Source organism: Salmo trutta, chromosome 1 (genome assembly GCF_901001165.1).
Source record: "Salmo trutta chromosome 1, fSalTru1.1, whole genome shotgun sequence".
NCBI lineage: Eukaryota > Metazoa > Chordata > Actinopteri > Salmoniformes > Salmonidae > Salmo > Salmo trutta.
In genome coordinates, this window is record NC_042957.1 from 70,469,569 (window position 1) to 70,487,103 (window position 17,535).

Genomic DNA, 17,535 nt, shown 5'->3' on the forward strand with positions numbered 1-17,535 from the left:
CCTGGTCTAGAGTTGTCTTCTATGTAATTACCCATAGAGATGAAAGGAGTTGATGGGTGAACAGAGGCTGAATACTGCCTTCACATCTAATCTGAAAGGATGGAGGAGGTTATCTTTCTCCTCTTCTCTCGCTCTCTCTCTCTCGGCGCTCTCTCTCTCTCTCGGCGCTCTCTCTCTCTCGGCGCTCTCTTCTCACAAATAGTTTCATATTCAATCATATATTTTACACAACATTCAGGTAGAAAATAACTGAGAAATGTACACTTCCAAAGCTACCATTATTCTGTGCTACCATCCTTTCTGATGTCACAAAATAAAACAACTTTGACAGGATTGTTCTTTAAATACCCACGGACCATTCCCACATTCTCAAAAATATTAATATTGTTTAATCCTCCAATTTTTGGGAATAGGAGTTGAACCAAGAGAAGCTCTTTGTTCCATAGGTTTATTTCCCCCCTCTTTCTGCATGACCAGGGGGAGAGAGTCTCTGCCAGGAATTTATGACCTGTTGTAAAGTCAAAACTTGTGGTGGGGGGGAGGGCCACGATATACACCCCAAAGGGCCACGTCGTGACAACCGTTTCCCCCCCTCCAGACCTTTCCCTCTCAGCGTGTTTAAGGAGATCAGTTTGAGCAAGGCCATCTACAAAATCACTAATGACAAGTTATTTGGGATCCAAGGGGATTTGTAGATCAGTGATTCTTTGCAGTCTGACTGCTATAATCAATCTCAAACACACTCCGTCTCTCTCCCTCTCCAGCCAATGTGGCGGCGGCGGCGGGCGGCTTCATCTACTTCCTGTCCTACCTGCCGTACCTATTCCTATGGCCTCGCTACGACCTGCTTAGCCACGCCCAGAAGGTGTCTGCCTGTCTCATCTCCAATGTGGCCATGGCCATGGGAGCGCAGCTACTGGGCATGTTTGAGGGCAAAGGTGAGCCATGTTCACATGTTGACACAGAGAGATGCACACAGAGATGCACACAGAGAGACGCACACTCACACCAATGCGCTCATACCAATGTTGTGTTTAAATACCAGCACTCTAATTATGAGTCTTCACCATCTATTTCAAATGTCTCTACCCAACTTTACTCCCTCTCTCTCCTCCCGTCCATCTCCCCCCCTTCCCTCAGGCACGGGGATCCAGTGGTGTAACCTGTTTGAGTCGGTGACGGTGGACGATGACTTCTCCCTGGCCCAGGTGCTGGGGCTGCTGCTGCTGGATGCCCTGCTCTATGGCCTGGTGGCCTGGTACGTGGAGGCTGTGTTCCCAGGGGAGTACGGAGTCCCCCTGCCCTGCTACTTCTTCCTACTGGTACGTAGGAGTGGGTGTAGGTTGGGTCTGGGTGGTGGTGCGGGGGGAGATTGGTGTGTGTACATGAAGTCAGTGTTCCCAGGGGAGAAATCTATTAGAGCAAGGGTGTCCAACTCATTTCATGGAGAGCTGAGTGTCTGCAGTTTTTTTAAATTAAGCCCTAAACAAACGTGTGGAAATTCCTTACTGTTCAAGTTCAAGGAAGGAGTAAAAACCTGCAGATACTCGGCACTCTGTGGAATGAGTTTGACACATGCAAGTTAGAGCTTTGGCCGTTGACTCCTAGTCTGAGAGGAATGCAGAATGACTAATTATTTTTATTTGCAAGAAATATCAGGAAGTATATGTTGTGTCAGACAGTGAGAGTGAGGCTGGCTGTGTTTCCAGGACTGGAAACCCAAACGTGTTCATTAGGGCAGCGGTCCCCAACCTTTTTTGGGCCACTGACCGGTTTAATGTCAGAAAATATTTTCACGGACCGGCCTTTAAGGTGTGGCGGATAAATACAGAAAATAAAATGATACGATCGGCATAAAATGATACGACCGGCATGAAAAAAAAATATAATAATAAACGTGAATCCACTGTGTACTCGTATGCAACTTTATTAGCAGCGTCCTCGTAACATCGCACCAACAACATAACATGAGTAACATCCTCTCTGCCTCTAACGCTCTCTGGTCGCTATGGTAACGTTTAAACATGCCTTAAAAATAAGATACAACACAAAAACAAATATAAAGTGCATGAAAAATACAACTCACCATAACGCTAAATCAGTGGGAGCCCTGAGCTTGTTTCTCTGCAACGAGACGGTCCCATCTAGGGGCAATGGGAGACAATGACACCCGAAGTGTGTTGCTTATGTCCAGTCTACTCCGTCATTTTGTTTTGGTTGCTGTCACTGCAGAAAATCCCGCTTCACACAAATAGGATGTCGGAAATGGCAACAGGGTTTTCAATGCTGTTGTGGCGATCTCAGGGTATTCTGCCGTGACTTTAATCCAGAATCCAGACTTTAATCCAGACTTTAATCCATCTTGACATGCTGGATTCACCTGGTTTGTTGACAAATGGGTCGCGGATCCATTCCCTGGCAGTTCGTGGGTCTTTTGTGGATGGGAAGTAGCGCACAAACTCTTTTAAAAGCAAAGACAGGTGATCGTGCACCAGCTGGGACAATGAAGGCTCGGGCTCAGTCTCTTCCAGAATCCCCGTGAATGTTTGAAACATGTCAAATATACCTCTGTTCACGCGCCGTCCCCACAAATCCAGTTTGGCTTTAAATGCGGCTACTTTATCTGCCAACTTGAAGACAGTTGTCATTTTCCCCTGAAGTGACCGATTGAGTTCATTGAGCAGGTTGAATATGTCGCACAAGTAAGCGAGTTTTGCGACCCATTCCTCGTCACTGAAATGTGCTGCCAGCGGTGACTTTTTTTTCTGAGAGAAATCTCTGCAGCGGCTCCCGTAATTCAAACACTCTGGCCAGTGATCTCCCTCGGGATAACCATGTTATTTCTGTGTATAAGAGAAGGTGTCTGTGGTCCGCGTTCATTTTTCAAAATAAAACATTGTTCAGACTCAGATAATAAATAAAACGGAAATAATGTAAGTTATTTATTCTTTCTCTGCGGCCCAGTACCAAATGACCCACGGACCGGTACCGGTCCGCGGCCCGGGGGTTGGGAACCGCTGCATTAGGGCACACAATAGCAAGATGTTTTGCAATGGAAGACGGTGGGTCCCTGATGAATTTGATACCACGATAGGGGTCCTCAGCCCCATAAAGTTTGAGAACCCCTGCGTTAGGGTTAGACAGATGTGTTTGATGGTTCCTTTAAGGTCCACTAGGGTTAGACAGATGTCTTTGATGGTTCCTTTAAGGTCCACTAGGGTTAGACAGATGTCTTTGATGGTTCCTTTAAGGTCCACTAGGGTTAGACAGATGTCTTTGATGGTTCCTTTAAGGTCCACTAGGGTTAGACAGATGTCTTTGATGGTTCCTTTAAGGTCCACTAGGGTTAGACAGATGTGTTTGATGGTTCCTTTAAGGTCCACTAGGGTTAGACAGATGTGTCTGATGGTTCCTTTATGGTCCACTAGGGTTAGACAGATGTCTTTGATGGTTCCTTTAAGGTCCACTAGGGTTAGACAGATGTGTTTGATGGTTCCTTTAAGGTCCACTATGGTTAGGGTTAGAGGAGAGGGAGATGTTCTTAATAGCCACTTAGCATTAAATAGGTCAGACTAGGAGGTCTTAGATTGACTACCAGTAAGATAGACTAAGATGATCACATTTTCATTGAATCTGTGCTGGAAGGGAAACATGTATTTCATTTGCTGACATGGTATCCAGAAATGAACAATGGTCTTAGTCGGCGTGAGTTGGCTTGATAGAGAGAGACAGGGAAATTACAAACTCTAGACAACAATACAATGCTTGTATTGTCCATTTCCATGGAAATTCATTTTGTGAGTTCAGCAGTACTGCAGTAGTGATTACTCCCTACCTACTCAGTTAACCATTCCATAGTCGTTTACATTATTGTAATTTATATCCTTACTGATTAGAGCATGGGATGGATAGCTAATTAATTAAGCATAAAACAGCCCACCCACTTCCTCATCCCGACCTTAATTTACAGTCATAGCTGTTGTTCTCCTTCAAGAGGGCCGTTTTGTTGATTTAGTTTGGTGTGTGTGGTGCATGGTTTCCCAAACTCGGTCCTCAGGACCCTAAGGGGTGCAGGTTTTGGTTTTTGCCATAACAATACACAGCTGATTCAAATAATCAACTAATCATCTAGCTTTGATCATTTGAATTGGCTGTGTAGTGTTAGGGCAAAACCAAAACGTGGAGCCCTTGAGGTCCCGAGGACCGAGTGTGGGAAACGCTGGTGTAGTGTCTTGATAAGGAGCAGAGAGGCAGACAGGCTTTCTAACAACTCAATGACTTCCCCATTAGCAGCCGTATCGGGTGGTTTTGTTTTGGATGCATTGCCATTGACCTTAGTTTGGGTCTCACTGAATGTTTTCCAAAGCCCCTGCTAACACACCTGACTCCAATAATCAACTAATCATGTTCTTCAGTTTAGAATGCTATTAGTTTCATCAGCTGTGTTGACTAGGGATGGGGAAAGGTGTGACACCAATCAGGCCCCGAGGACTGGAGTTGCCATCCCTGACTAGGTTAATGTTTATTCCATAGACAAGACCCATGATAGAGGCATCTTTCTGATACTGACCATAAGGGTACGAGCTGAGGAAAGAGAAGCATTCCACTTATTTTCTTTCTCCCTTTCTCTCCCTCCCTGTCCAGCCGTCCTACTGGTGTAGCAGCCCCCGCATGGCCATGGTGAAGGAAGAGGAAGATGTGGAGAAGGCTCTGAAGGGAGAGTTCATCGAGGAGGAGCCAGCCGGACTGGTCTCAGGAGTCAAGATCAAACACCTGAACAAGGCAAGGTCTTAAATGCAACCTGTCCACCCAGTCCCAAGTCGATCCCTAGCCCTCCCCTTGGCTGTAACCCTATGATGTCTGCAGATCTGTAGAGTGGAAGCAACATGGTGGAAGCTCCTCCACTACACTGCTTATACTGTCCAGACTCTCCAGTTCCCTATACATAGAAGGTTTGGGCCAAGGAGTTGGGAGCGAATTGAGACTGAGACATCAGGTGGTTGAACAGGTTTTTACAAAAAAAGAAAGAAACCCCCTTGTAGCTTTACCATTATGGGAGTGTGTCTTTATTTCAGTGTGGTCCTCAACATGTAAAAGAGCATCTCATTTCATATTGTTATGTAAGGATGTTTTTGAACTGGAACTAGGCAGGAGGAGATTTTTGGTACATTTTTTGTATGTTTTCTTCCGTTTGAAGATTAATCAACACAACCCAGGGCTGGGTAGATAAAACACTTGGCTAAGTTTGGGAGAAGGCGATGAGGAGAAGGATAATGGAGAAGATGATTATGACGCTAGGCCCTTAGACCCAGGGCTGGTGATGAGGTGATTAGACCCAGGGCCGGAGATGAGGTGATTAGACCCAGGGCCGGAGATGAGGTGATTAGACCCAGGGCCGGAGATGAGGTGATTAGACCCAGGGCCGGAGATGAGGTGATTAGACCCAGGGCCGGAGATGAGGTGATTAGACCCAGGGCCGGAGATGAGGTGATTAGACCCAGGGCCGGAGATGAGGTGATTAGACCCAGGGCCGGAGGAGATGAGGTGATTAGACCCAGGGCCGGAGGAGATGAGGTGATTAGACCCAGGGCCGGAGGAGATGAGGTGATTAGACCCAGGGCCGGAGGAGATGAGGTGATTAGACCCAGGGCCGGAGGAGATGAGGTGATTAGACCCAGGGCCGGAGAGGATGAGGTGATTAGACCCAGGGCCGGAGAGGATGAGGTGATTAGACCCAGGGCCGGAGAGGATGAGGTGATTAGACCCAGGGCCGGAGAGGATGAGGTGATTAGACCCAGGGCCGGAGAGGATGAGGTGATTAGACCCAGGGCCGGAGAGGATGAGGTGATTAGACCCAGGGCTGGAGAGGATGAGGTGATTAGACCCAGGGCTGGAGAGGATGAGGTGATTAGACCCAGGGCTGGAGAGGATGAGGTGATTAGACCCAGGGCTGGAGAGGATGAGGTGATTAGACCCAGGGCTGGAGAGGATGAGGTGATTAGACCCAGGGCTGGAGAGGATGAGGTGATTAGACCCAGGGCTGGAGAGGATGAGGTGATTAGACCCAGGGCTGGAGAGGATGAGGTGATTAGACCCAGGGCTGGAGAGGATGAGGTGATTAGACCCAGGGCTGGAGAGGATGAGGTGATTAGACCCAGGGCTGGAGAGGATGAGGTGATTAGACCCAGGGCTGGAGAGGATGAGGTGATTAGACCCAGGGCTGGAGAGGATGAGGTGATTAGACCCATGGCTGGAGAGGATGAGGTGATTAGACCCAGGACTGGAGAGGATGAGGTGGTTAGACCCAGGGCTAGAGAGGATGAGGCTGGAGATGGATAATAAAGAGCAAAATACCTATTCCCTCAGGGATAGGTAGGCCATTGTAATCATTAAATTAGTTTATTAGTCACATGCACAGGTTTGCACATGTAATTGCAGGGTACAGTGAAATTGTTAGGCTCCAACAATGCAGGAAGTTTTTGCCATGATGCTCCTACATTGCCCGCGTCTGAGTGATGGAAATGGGGAGAACAGGCCGTGGCTCGGGTGGCTGCGGTCCTTGATGATTTTCTCCGTGGATAAGTAGGCAGTTGTAATCATGATTTTAATCCAGGGCTAGGTAGGCAGGCCGTTGTAATGATTTTAATCCAGGGCTAGGTAGGCAGGCCGTTGTAATGATTTTAATCCAGGGGTAGGTAGGCAGGCCGGTGTAATGATTTTAATCCAGGGCTAGGTAGGCAGGCCGGTGTAATGATTTTAATCCAGGGCTAGGTAGGCAGGCCGGTGTAATGATTTTAATCCAGGGCTAGGTAGGCAGGCCGGTGTAATGATTTTAATCCAGGGCTAGGTTGGCCGGCCGTTGTAATGATTTTAATCCAGGGCTAGGTAGGCAGGCCGTTGTAATGATTTTAATCCAGCGTTAGGTTGGCCGGCCGTTGTAATGATTTTAATCCAGGGCTAGGTAGGCAGGCCGTTGTAATGATTTTAATCTAGGGCTAGGTAGGCAGACCGTTGTAATGATTTTAATCCAGGGCTAGGTAGGTAGGCAGGCAGGCCGTTGTAATGATTTTAATCCAGGGGTAGGTTGGCCGACCGTTGTAATGATTTTAATCCAGGGCTAGGTAGGTAGGTAGGCAGGCCGTTGTAATGATTTTAATCCAGGGCTAGGTAGGTAGGTAGGCAGGCCGTTGTAATGATTTTAATCCAGGGCTAGGTAGGTTGGCCGACCGTTGTAATGATGTTAATCCAGGGCTAGGTTGGCCATTGTAATGATGTTAATCCAGGGATAGGTTGGCCATTGTAATGATTTAGATGGAATGATTTTCATCCTGCCAGGAGTTCAAAGTGGGTAACAAGACGCGGCAGGCTGTCAAGGATCTGACGGTGAACATGTTTGAGGGCCAGATCACAGTTCTGCTGGGGCACAACGGAGCCGGGAAGACCACCACACTGTCCATGCTGACAGGTGGGACACACACACACACACACACAAACACAGCTATACACATTGCTACTTTTCCCTTGTACAATCTACAGACTGAAAACAGTGATGACGCTAACAGAACCGAAAGCATAGACAGGCCAGTGTGCCTCCACTCTAAAACCAAACTCACAATAGGCTTTGTATTGTAAAACTCACTCCTTATGTTTCTCTGTGTATCCTCCAGGTCTGTTTCAGTGGCAGGGCCTATATTAACAGCTATGTTTCTCTGTGTATCCTCCAGGTCTGTTTCAGTGGCAGGGCCTACATTAACAGCTATGTTTCTCTGTGTATCCTCCAGGTCTGTTTCAGTGGCAGGGCCTATATTAACATCTATGTTTCTCTGTGTATCCTCCAGGGCTGTTTCAGTGGCAGGGCCTACATTAACAGCTATGTTTCTCTGTGTATCCTCCAGGTCTGTTTCAGTGGCAGGGCCTACATTAACAGCTATGTTTCTCTGTGTATCCTCCAGGTCTGTTTCAGTGGCAGGGCCTATATTAACAGCTATGTTTCTCTGTGTATCCTCCAGGTCTGTTTCAGTGGCAGGGCCTACATTAACAGCTATGTTTCTCTGTGTATCCTCCAGGTCTGTTTCCTCCCAGCAGTGGCAGGGCCTACATTAACGGCTATGACATCGGTCAGGACATGGCTCTGATTCGCCACAGTCTGGGCCTGTGTCCGCAGCACGACGTGCTCTTTGACAACCTCACTGTCCGGGAGCACCTGCTATTCTACACACAGGTAAGACATGCAAACACACAGACAGGCACAGAGACAGGCAGACAGGCAGACAGGCACAGAGACAGGCAGACAGGCACAGAGACAGGCAGACAGGCAGACAGGCACAGAGACAGGCAGACAGGCACAGAGACAGGCAGACAGGCACAGAGACAGGCAGACAGGCACAGAGACAGGCAGACAGGCAGACAGAGACAGGCAGACAGAGACAGGCAGACAGAGACAGGCAGACAGAGACAGGCAGACAGAGACAGGCAGACAGAGACAGGCAGACAGAGACAGGCAGACAGACAGAGACAGGCAGACAGACAGAGACAGAGACGGGCAGACAGACAGAGACGGGCAGACAGACAGAGACGGGCAGACAGACAGAGACGGGCAGACGGAGACAGAGACGGGCAGACGGAGACAGAGACGGGCAGACGGAGACAGAGACGGGCAGACGGGCACAGAGACGGGCAGACGGGCACAGAGACGGGCAGACGGGCACAGAGACGGGCAGACGGGCACAGAGACGGGCAGACGGGCACAGAGACTGGCAGACGGGCACAGAGACGGGCAGACGGGCACAGAGACGGGCAGACGGGCACAGAGACGGGCAGACGGGCACAGAGACGGGCAGACGGGCACAGAGACGGGCAGACGGGCACAGAGACGGGCAGACGGGCACAGAGACGGGCAGACGGGGCACAGAGACGGGCAGACGGGCACAGAGACGGGCAGACGGGCACAGAAGACGGGCAGACGGGCACAGATGACGGGCAGACGGGCACAGAGACGGGCAGACGGGCACAGAGACGGGCAGACGGGCACAGAGACGGGCAGACGGGCACAGAGACGGGCAGACGGGCACAGAGACGGGCAGACGGGCACAGAGACGGGCAGACGGGCACAGAGACGGGCAGACGGGCACAGAGACGGGCAGACGGGCACAGAGACGGGCAGACGGCACAGAGACGGGCAGACGGGCACAGAGACGGGCAGACGGGCACAGAGACGGGCAGACGGGCACAGAGACGGGCAGACGGGCACAGAGACGGGCAGACGGGCACAGAGACGGGCAGACGGGCACAGAGACGGGCAGACGGGCACAGAGACGGGCAGACAGACAGAGACGGGCAGACAGACAGAGACGGGCAGACAGACAGAGACGGGCAGACAGACAGAGACGGGCAGACAGACAGAGACGGGCAGACAGACGGGCAGACGGGCACAGAGACGGGCAGACGGGCACAGAGACAGGCAGACGGGCACAGAGACAGGCAGACGGGCACAGAGACAGGCAGACGGGCACAGAGACAGGCAGACGGGGCACAGAGACAGGCAGACGGAGACAGAGACAGGCAGACGGAGACAGAGACAGGCAGACGGAGACAGGCAGACGGAGACAGGCAGACGGAGACAGGCAGACGGAGACAGGCAGACGGAGACAGGCAGACGGAGACAGGCAGACGGAGACAGGCAGACGGAGACAGGCAGACGGAGACAGGCAGACGGAGACAGGCAGACGGAGACAGGCAGACGGAGACAGGCAGACGGAGACAGGCAGACGGGCACAGAGACAGGCAGACAGAGACAGGCAGACGGGCACAGAGACAGGCAGACGGAGACAGGCAGACGGGCACAGAGACAGGCAGACAGAGACAGGCAGACAGAGACAGGCAGACAGAGACAGGCAGACAGAGACAGGCAGACAGAGACAGGCAGACAGAGACAGGCAGACAGAGACAGGCAGACAGAGACAGGCAGACAGAGACAGGCAGACAGAGACAGGCAGACAGAGACAGGCAGACAGAGACAGGCAGACAGAGACAGGCAGACAGAGACAGGCAGACGGGCACAGAGACAGGCAGACGGGCACAGAGACAGGCAGACAGAGACAGGCAGACGGGCACAGAGACAGGCAGACAGAGACAGGCAGACGGGCACAGAGACAGGCAGACAGAGACAGGCAGACGGGCACAGAGACAGGCAGACAGAGACAGGCAGACGGGCACAGAGACAGGCAGACAGAGACAGGCAGACAGAGACAGGCAGACAGAGACAGAGACAGGCAGACGGGCACAGAGACAGGCAGACGGGCACAGAGACAGGCAGACGGGCACAGAGACAGGCAGGCAGGCACAGAGACAGGCAGGCAGGCACAGAGACAGACAGGCAGGTACAGAGACAGGCAGGCAGGCACCATTCCCCTCTACTATCCTTACCTTCTGTCCTCTTACCGTTCCTTTTAAGTTTACTTTCTCAATTTCACTCTAACTTTTCCTCACATTCCATGCTTCCCTTCTTCCCACTTATTTCTCTCGTGCTCGCTCTCCCTTGCGTTCTCTCATGCTCTCGCTCTCTATTGGTATGTATTCCTTATGCCTCTCATCTCCAGCTGAAGGGTTATTCCTTATGTCTTTCTCTCCCTCTCTCTCTCTGTGTCTCATCTCATCTCCAGCTGAAACGTTATTTCTTATGTCTCTTTGTCTCGTCTCCAGTTGAAGGGTTATTCCTTATGTCTCTGTCTCGTCTCATCTCCGGTTGAAGGGTTATTCCTTATGTTTTTCTCTGTCTCGTCTCCAGCTGAAGGGGTATTCCCAGGAGAAGATTCCAGCTGAGGTGGACCGGATCATCAGGATCCTGAACCTGGAGGACAAGCGGCATTCCCTCTCCAAGACCCTGTCAGGTGGGATGAAGAGGAAACTATCCATCGGCATCGGCCTCATCGGAGACTCCAAGGTCAGTATTGGATTGCGTCCCAAATGCCACCCATTTCCCTTTTCAAGTGCACTGCTTTTGAGCAGAAGGTTTTGTCTTGTCACTCAATTCAAAATGACTTTATTAACCCCAGAGGGTTAGTTAGCTTGGCATTGTCAAACTACAGGCATACCATAATTGCATGAATAAATGCATATCCCTTTGACTTTTTCCACATTTTGTTGTGTTACAGCCTGCATTTAAAATGGATTAAGTTGAGATTGTTGTCACTGGCCTAAACACAATACCTCATAATGTCAAAGTGGAATTATGTTGTTTTTTTATGTACGAAAAATATAACGCTGAAATGTCTTGAGTCAAGAAGTATTCAACCCGTTTGTTATGGCAAGCCTAAATAAGTTTAGGAGTAAACATTTGCTTAACAAGTCACGTAATAAGTTGCATGGACTCACTCTGTGTGCAATAATAGTGTTTAGCCTCTCTAGGGTAGGGGGCAGTATTTTCACATCCGGATAAAAAATGTACCCGATTTAATCTGGTTATTACTACTGCCCAGAAACTAGAATATGCATATAATTGTTTGATTTGGATAGAAAACACCCTAAAGTTTCTAAAACTGTTTGAATGGTGTCTGTGAGTATAACAGAACTCATTTGGCAGGCCAAAACGTGAGAAGATTGCATACAGGAATTGCCCTCTCTGACCATTTCTTGGCCTTCTATACCCTCTTTATCGAAAACAGAGGATCTCTGCTGTAACGTGACACTTTCTAAGGCTCCCATAGGCTCTCAGAAGGCGCCAGAACGTTGAATGATGACTTTGCAGTCCCAGGCTGAAAAACAGTAGCGCATTTGGATAGTGGTCGATCTGAGAACAATGAGACGGGTGCGCACGTGAAGAGTCCATTTTAGATTTTCAGTCTTTGAACGAAAAAGACGTCTCCCGGTCGGAATATTATCGCTATTTTACGAGAAAAATCGCATAAAAATTGATTTTAAACAGCGTTTGACATGCTTCGAAGTACGGTAATGGAATATTTTTTGAATTTTTTTGTCACGACATGCGTCCACGCGTCACCGTTCGGATAGTGTCTTGAACGCAAGAACAAAACAGGATATTTGAACATACCTATGGATTATTTTGAACCAAAACAACATTTGTGGATGAAGTAGAAGTCCTGGGAGTGCATTCTGACGAAGAACAGCAAAGGTAATCCAATTATTCTTATAGTAATTCTGAGTTTAGTGAATGCCAAACTTGGTGGGTGTCAAATTAGCTAGCCCGTGATGGCGAGCTATCTACTCAGAATATTGCAAAATGTGCTTTTGCCGAAAAGCTATTTTAAAATCGGACACCGCGATTGCATAAAGGAGTTCTGTATCTATAATTCTTAAAATAATTATGTTTTTTGTGAACGTTTATCGTGAGTAATTTAGTAAATTCACCGGAAGTTTTCGGTATGTTTGCAAGTTCTGAACGTCACATGCTAATGTAAAAAGCTGGTTTTTGATATAAATGTGAACTTGATTGAACAAAACATGCATGTATTGTATAACATAATGTCCTAGGAGTGTCATCTGATGAACATCATCAAAGATTAGTGCTGCATTTAGCTGTGGTTTTGGTTTTTGTGACATTATATGCTAGCTTGAAAAATGGGTGTGTGATTATTTCTGGCTGGGTACTCTCCTGACATAATCTAATGTTTTGCTTTCGTTGTAAAGCCTTTTTGAAATCGGACAATGTGGTTAGATTAACGAGAGTCTTGTCTTTAAAATGGTGTAAAATAGTCATATGTTTGAGAAATTGAAGTAATAGCATTCCTAAGGTATTTGAATATCGCGCCACTCGATTCCACTGGCTGTTGACTAGGTGGGACGATTTCGTCCCACATACCCTAGATTAAAATGATTTTTGAATGACTAACTCATCTCTGTACCCCACACATACAATATGTAAGGCCCCTCAGTCTAGAAGTGAATTTCAACCACAGATTCAACCACAAAGACCAGGGAGGTTTTCCAATGCCTCGCAAAGGGCACCTATTGGTAGATACATTGAATATCCCTTTGAGCATGGTGAAGTTATTAATTACACTTTTGATGGTGTATCAATACACCCAGTAACTACAAAGATACAGGCATCCTTCCTAACTCAGTTGCCGGAGAGGAAGGAAACCGTTTAGGGGTTTCACCATGAGGTCAATGGTGACTTTAAAACAGTTACAAAATTTAATTACTATGAGAAAACTGAGGATGGATCAACAATAATGTAGTTAGTCCACAATACTAACCTAATTGACAGAGTGAAAAGAAAGAAACCTGTACAGAATACAAATATTCCAAAACACGCATCATGTTTGTAACAAGGCACTAAACTAATACTGAAAAAATTTGCAAAGAAATACACTTTTTGTCCTGAATATAAAGTGTTATGTTTGGGGAAAATCCAGTACAACACATTACTGAGTACCACTTTTCATATTTTCAAACATCGGGGTGGCTGCATTGTGTTATGGGTGTGATTGAAATTGTTAAGGACTGAGGAGTTTTTCAGGATAAAAAAGAAACGGAATGGAGCTACCATCAAAATCCTAGGGGAAAACCTGGTTCTGTCTGCTTTCCACCAGAAATTGGGAGATGAGTTCACCTTTCAGCAGGACAATAACCTAAAACACAAGGCCAAATATACACTGTAGTTGCTTACCAAGAAGTCAGTAAATGTTCCTGAGTTGCTAAGTTACAGCTTTGACTTAAATCTACTTGAAAATCTATGGCAAGACCTGAACATGGGTGTCTAGCAATGATTAACAACCAATTAGACAGCCCTTGAAGAATTTAGAAAATAATAAATGGGCAAATATTGCACAATCCATGTGTGGAAAGCTCTTAGAGACTGACCCAGCCTACTCACAGCTGTAATCAATGCCAAAAGTGCTTCTACAAAGTATTGACTCGGGGGTGTGAATACTTAGGTAAATTAGACTTTTATTTAATTTTCAAAACATTTTCAAAAATTCCTAAAAACATGTTTTCACTTTGTCATTATGGGGTATTGTTTGTAGATCGGTGAGAAAAACAATCTATGAAATCCATTTTGAATTTGGGCTGTAACACAACAAAATGTGGTATGAATACTTGATGCACTGTATGTGCAACACACAAGGCTATTTCAACACATCTTACCCCTCTGGCTCTTTCTCTGTCCCTTCCCTTCCATCCCTCAATCTTCCCCTTCCTCCACCCCTCCTCCCTGTCTCAATCTTTTTGTCCATCCATCCTTCCATCTCACCACTCCTCCCCTCCAGGTGGTGATGTTGGATGAGCCCACATCGGGCATGGACCCGTCGGCACGGCGGGCCACCTGGGACCTGCTCCAGGGCGAGAAGCGCGGGCGCACCATCCTGCTGACTACACACTTCATGGACGAGGCCGACCTGCTGGGGGACCGTATAGTCATCATGGCTGGGGGAGAGCTGCAGTGCTGCGGCTCGCCGCTGTTTCTCAAGAACAAATATGGTGAGAGGAGGGAGGGAGAAAAGAAGAATGGGTAGAGAGGGAAGAGAGGAGGGATGATGAAATGAACAGGTGTGATGGAGAGGTTGTAGAAACAGAGAGAAGAGGTGGAATGTAGTGGTGAAAAGAAAAGGGTTGGATAGAAGGGGTGAGAAGTGGAAGTGGTGGGAGTGAAGACTACAAGACAGAACAGTGTGAATAACTAGTAGTTATGAGGTGAGGTTAGAATGTCATGAGGTGATAGGAGAGTGATTCAGAGATCTAACTTGATCCTCCTGCATCTCAGGTGCTGGCTACCACATGGTGATCGTGAAGGACGCGCTGTGCAACGTGTCTGAGATCACACAGCTGGTCCACATGTACGTTCCCAATGCCACGCTGGAGAGCAGTGCTGGGGCTGAGCTCTCATACATTCTGCCCAAAGAGAGCACCAACCGGTAAGACAAAATCAATACCCAGTCTCACACAGGCCATCAGTGCCGCTGGCCACAGCTCGGTGTTTAGTGTGACACATACTATTCTTGTCAGTCTATTTTGATGAGCCCAAGTTGGGTCCAATCTGAGGGTGTTGCTGCTTGCTACAGTATGATTACAGACACCTCTACTTCTAGAGGTAAGGGTGATGTTTCAAGTAGATATATAGCTTATGTCCCAAATGGCACCTTATTCCCTATTTAGTGCGCTACTTTTGACCTGGTGAAAAGTAGTGCAGTAAAACGGGAATAGGGTGGTATTTTGGTCCCTACCATCATTGTTGGTTTTATCTGGAGGCAGTATAGACTCACTGTTGAGGTTGTTTAACGACCTGTGATGTAACCATAGATCCCCATGACAGAAGACTGTTTTAGACCCGGGTCTGACTGATCTCTGATGGATCAACGTTCTTCCCTCTCCAGGTTTGAGCTGCTGTTTGCAGAGCTGGAGATGAACAGAGAGGAGCTGGGCATCGCCAGCTATGGAGCCTCTGTCACCACCATGGAGGAGGTCTTCCTCAGGTATGGGATCACACACTCACCACAGCTACCAGGGAGAGTACCAGCTAGGTCTGGACCTCTCACCACAGCTCCCAGGGAGAGTACCAGCTAGGTCTGGACCTCTCACCACAGCTCCCAGGGAGAGTACCAGCTAGGTCTGGACCTCTCACCACAGCTCCCAGGGAGAGTACCAGCTAGGTCTGGACCTCTCACCACAGCTCCCAGGGAGAGTACCAGCTAGGTCTGGACCTCTCAACACAGCTCCCAGGGAGAGTACCAGCTAGGTCTGGACCTCTCAACACAGCTCCCAGGGAGAGTACCAGTTAGGTCTGGACCTCTCACCACAGCTCCCAGGGAGAGTACCAGCTAGGTCTGGACCTCTCACCACAGCTCCCAGGGAGAGTACCAGCTAGGTCTGGACCTCTCACCACAGCTCCCAGGGAGAGTACCAGCTAGGTCTGGACCTCTCACCACAGCTCCCAGGGAGAGTACCAGCTAGGTCTGGACCTCTCAACACAGCTCCCAGGGAGAGTACCAGCTAGGTCTGGACCTCTCAACACAGCTCCCAGGGAGAGTACCAGCTAGGTCTGGACCTCTCAACACAGCTCCCAGGGAGAGTACCAGCTAGGTCTGGACCTCTCAACACAGCTCCCAGGGAGAGCACCAGCTAGGTCTGGACCTCTCAACACAGCTCCCAGCTAGGTCTGGACCTCTCACCACAGCTCCCAGCTAGGTCTGGACCTCTCACCACAGCTCCCAGGGAGAGTACCAGCTAGGTCTGGACCTCTCAACACAGCTCCCAGGGAGAGTACCAGCTAGGTCTGGACCTCTCACCACAGCTCCCAGGGAGAGTACCTTTACTTAAAGCCTGCAGTTGTAATAAATATTAACACTTGTCATGAGTATGTATGTACCTGCAGGCTTTTAAGTGTGCACACATACCCAAACATATATATATATAGTTTAAGATGATGGAGGATGATTTGTTTCATGCGCATGGCCTTATTTCTATTACAGCATATTGGAATGAATACACCCCTGATCACTAGTGAACATTTGTTTCATAGCAGCCATGTTGTATTCCTTCTCACAGCTATGCTCTCTCCTCCTCTCACCTTTTCCCTTCGCTTGTGGACGTCTTCAATGCACAACACATCAGCTATATGTGACCAGGCGAAGAAACCTTTCCAAGCCAAAAAATATCATAACCACTAAAGCCTACATCGTTGTCATCATATTAGCTAAAGTAACGTCCTAGTCAACATAGCTAATAGAAAAAAGACGTTACTAAACCCGCTACAATCATGCAGTAACGTTAGTGTGCAGTCAGTAAACAGTTTAACAGTTACATTAGTAAAATCAAAAGCTTACCTTGACTTGGAAGAATTCCAGTGTTGTGTTGGATCGTCATAGCCAGCTAGCTAACATGGCATCCCTCTGTTTGAGCAGGGGGTTTGAGTAGGCTAAACTAGCTAGCTGCATTTGCTAGCTAAGTAAGTGAAACTGAAAGTAAAAAAAAAAGACAATGTCTCTCTCTTGGTTCTCTTTCATTTTGGAAGAAATTAATTTGTTAACTGTTCAACTACTGTCTTTATCTCTCTTTGAGTCAACTACTCACCACATTTTATACACTGCAGTGCTAGCAAGCTGTAGCTTATGCTTTCAGTACTAAATTCATTCTCTGTTCCTTTGATTTTGTGGACAACATGTCAGTTCATGCTGCCAGAGCTCTGATAGATTGGAGGACATCCCCCGGAAGTTGTAATAATTACTGTGTAAGTCTATGGAAGGGGGTGAGAACCATGAGCCTCCTAGGTTTTATATTGAAGTCAATGTACAGTGAGGGGAAAAAAGTATTTGATCCCCTGCTGATTTTGTACGTTTGCCTACTGACAAAGAAATGATCAGTCTATAATTTTAATGGTAGATTTATTTGAACAGTGAGAGAGAGTTACAAAAAAATCCAGAAAAATGTGATTGCCAACAGGGGTTTTGTGGGCACGTGTTTTTTCAGTAGAACACAGCTGTGAAGGCTCTAAACAGAATATAGCAATTACCTCCAAAATATCTCATTTCAGGCTTCATTATTTTTACCTCACAATGTGGGTCTATCAGTGAGTGTCTC

General features: G+C 47.9%; 1 protein-coding gene across 1 annotated transcript in view; it reads left to right on the forward strand.

The window, feature by feature from the left end:
• Positions 1–17,535, forward strand: part of LOC115206616 (ATP-binding cassette sub-family A member 3) — an 81,914-nt gene that overhangs the window by 37,677 nt on the left and 26,702 nt on the right. The window contains exons 9-17 of the mRNA XM_029773773.1: positions 765–938; positions 1,141–1,322; positions 4,645–4,782; positions 7,336–7,465; positions 8,067–8,221; positions 10,787–10,942; positions 14,229–14,439; positions 14,723–14,873; positions 15,333–15,431. Coding sequence (XP_029629633.1) covers positions 765–938; positions 1,141–1,322; positions 4,645–4,782; positions 7,336–7,465; positions 8,067–8,221; positions 10,787–10,942; positions 14,229–14,439; positions 14,723–14,873; positions 15,333–15,431 — 1,396 coding nt within the window. The remainder of the gene's footprint in view (positions 1–764; positions 939–1,140; positions 1,323–4,644; positions 4,783–7,335; positions 7,466–8,066; positions 8,222–10,786; positions 10,943–14,228; positions 14,440–14,722; positions 14,874–15,332; positions 15,432–17,535) is intronic.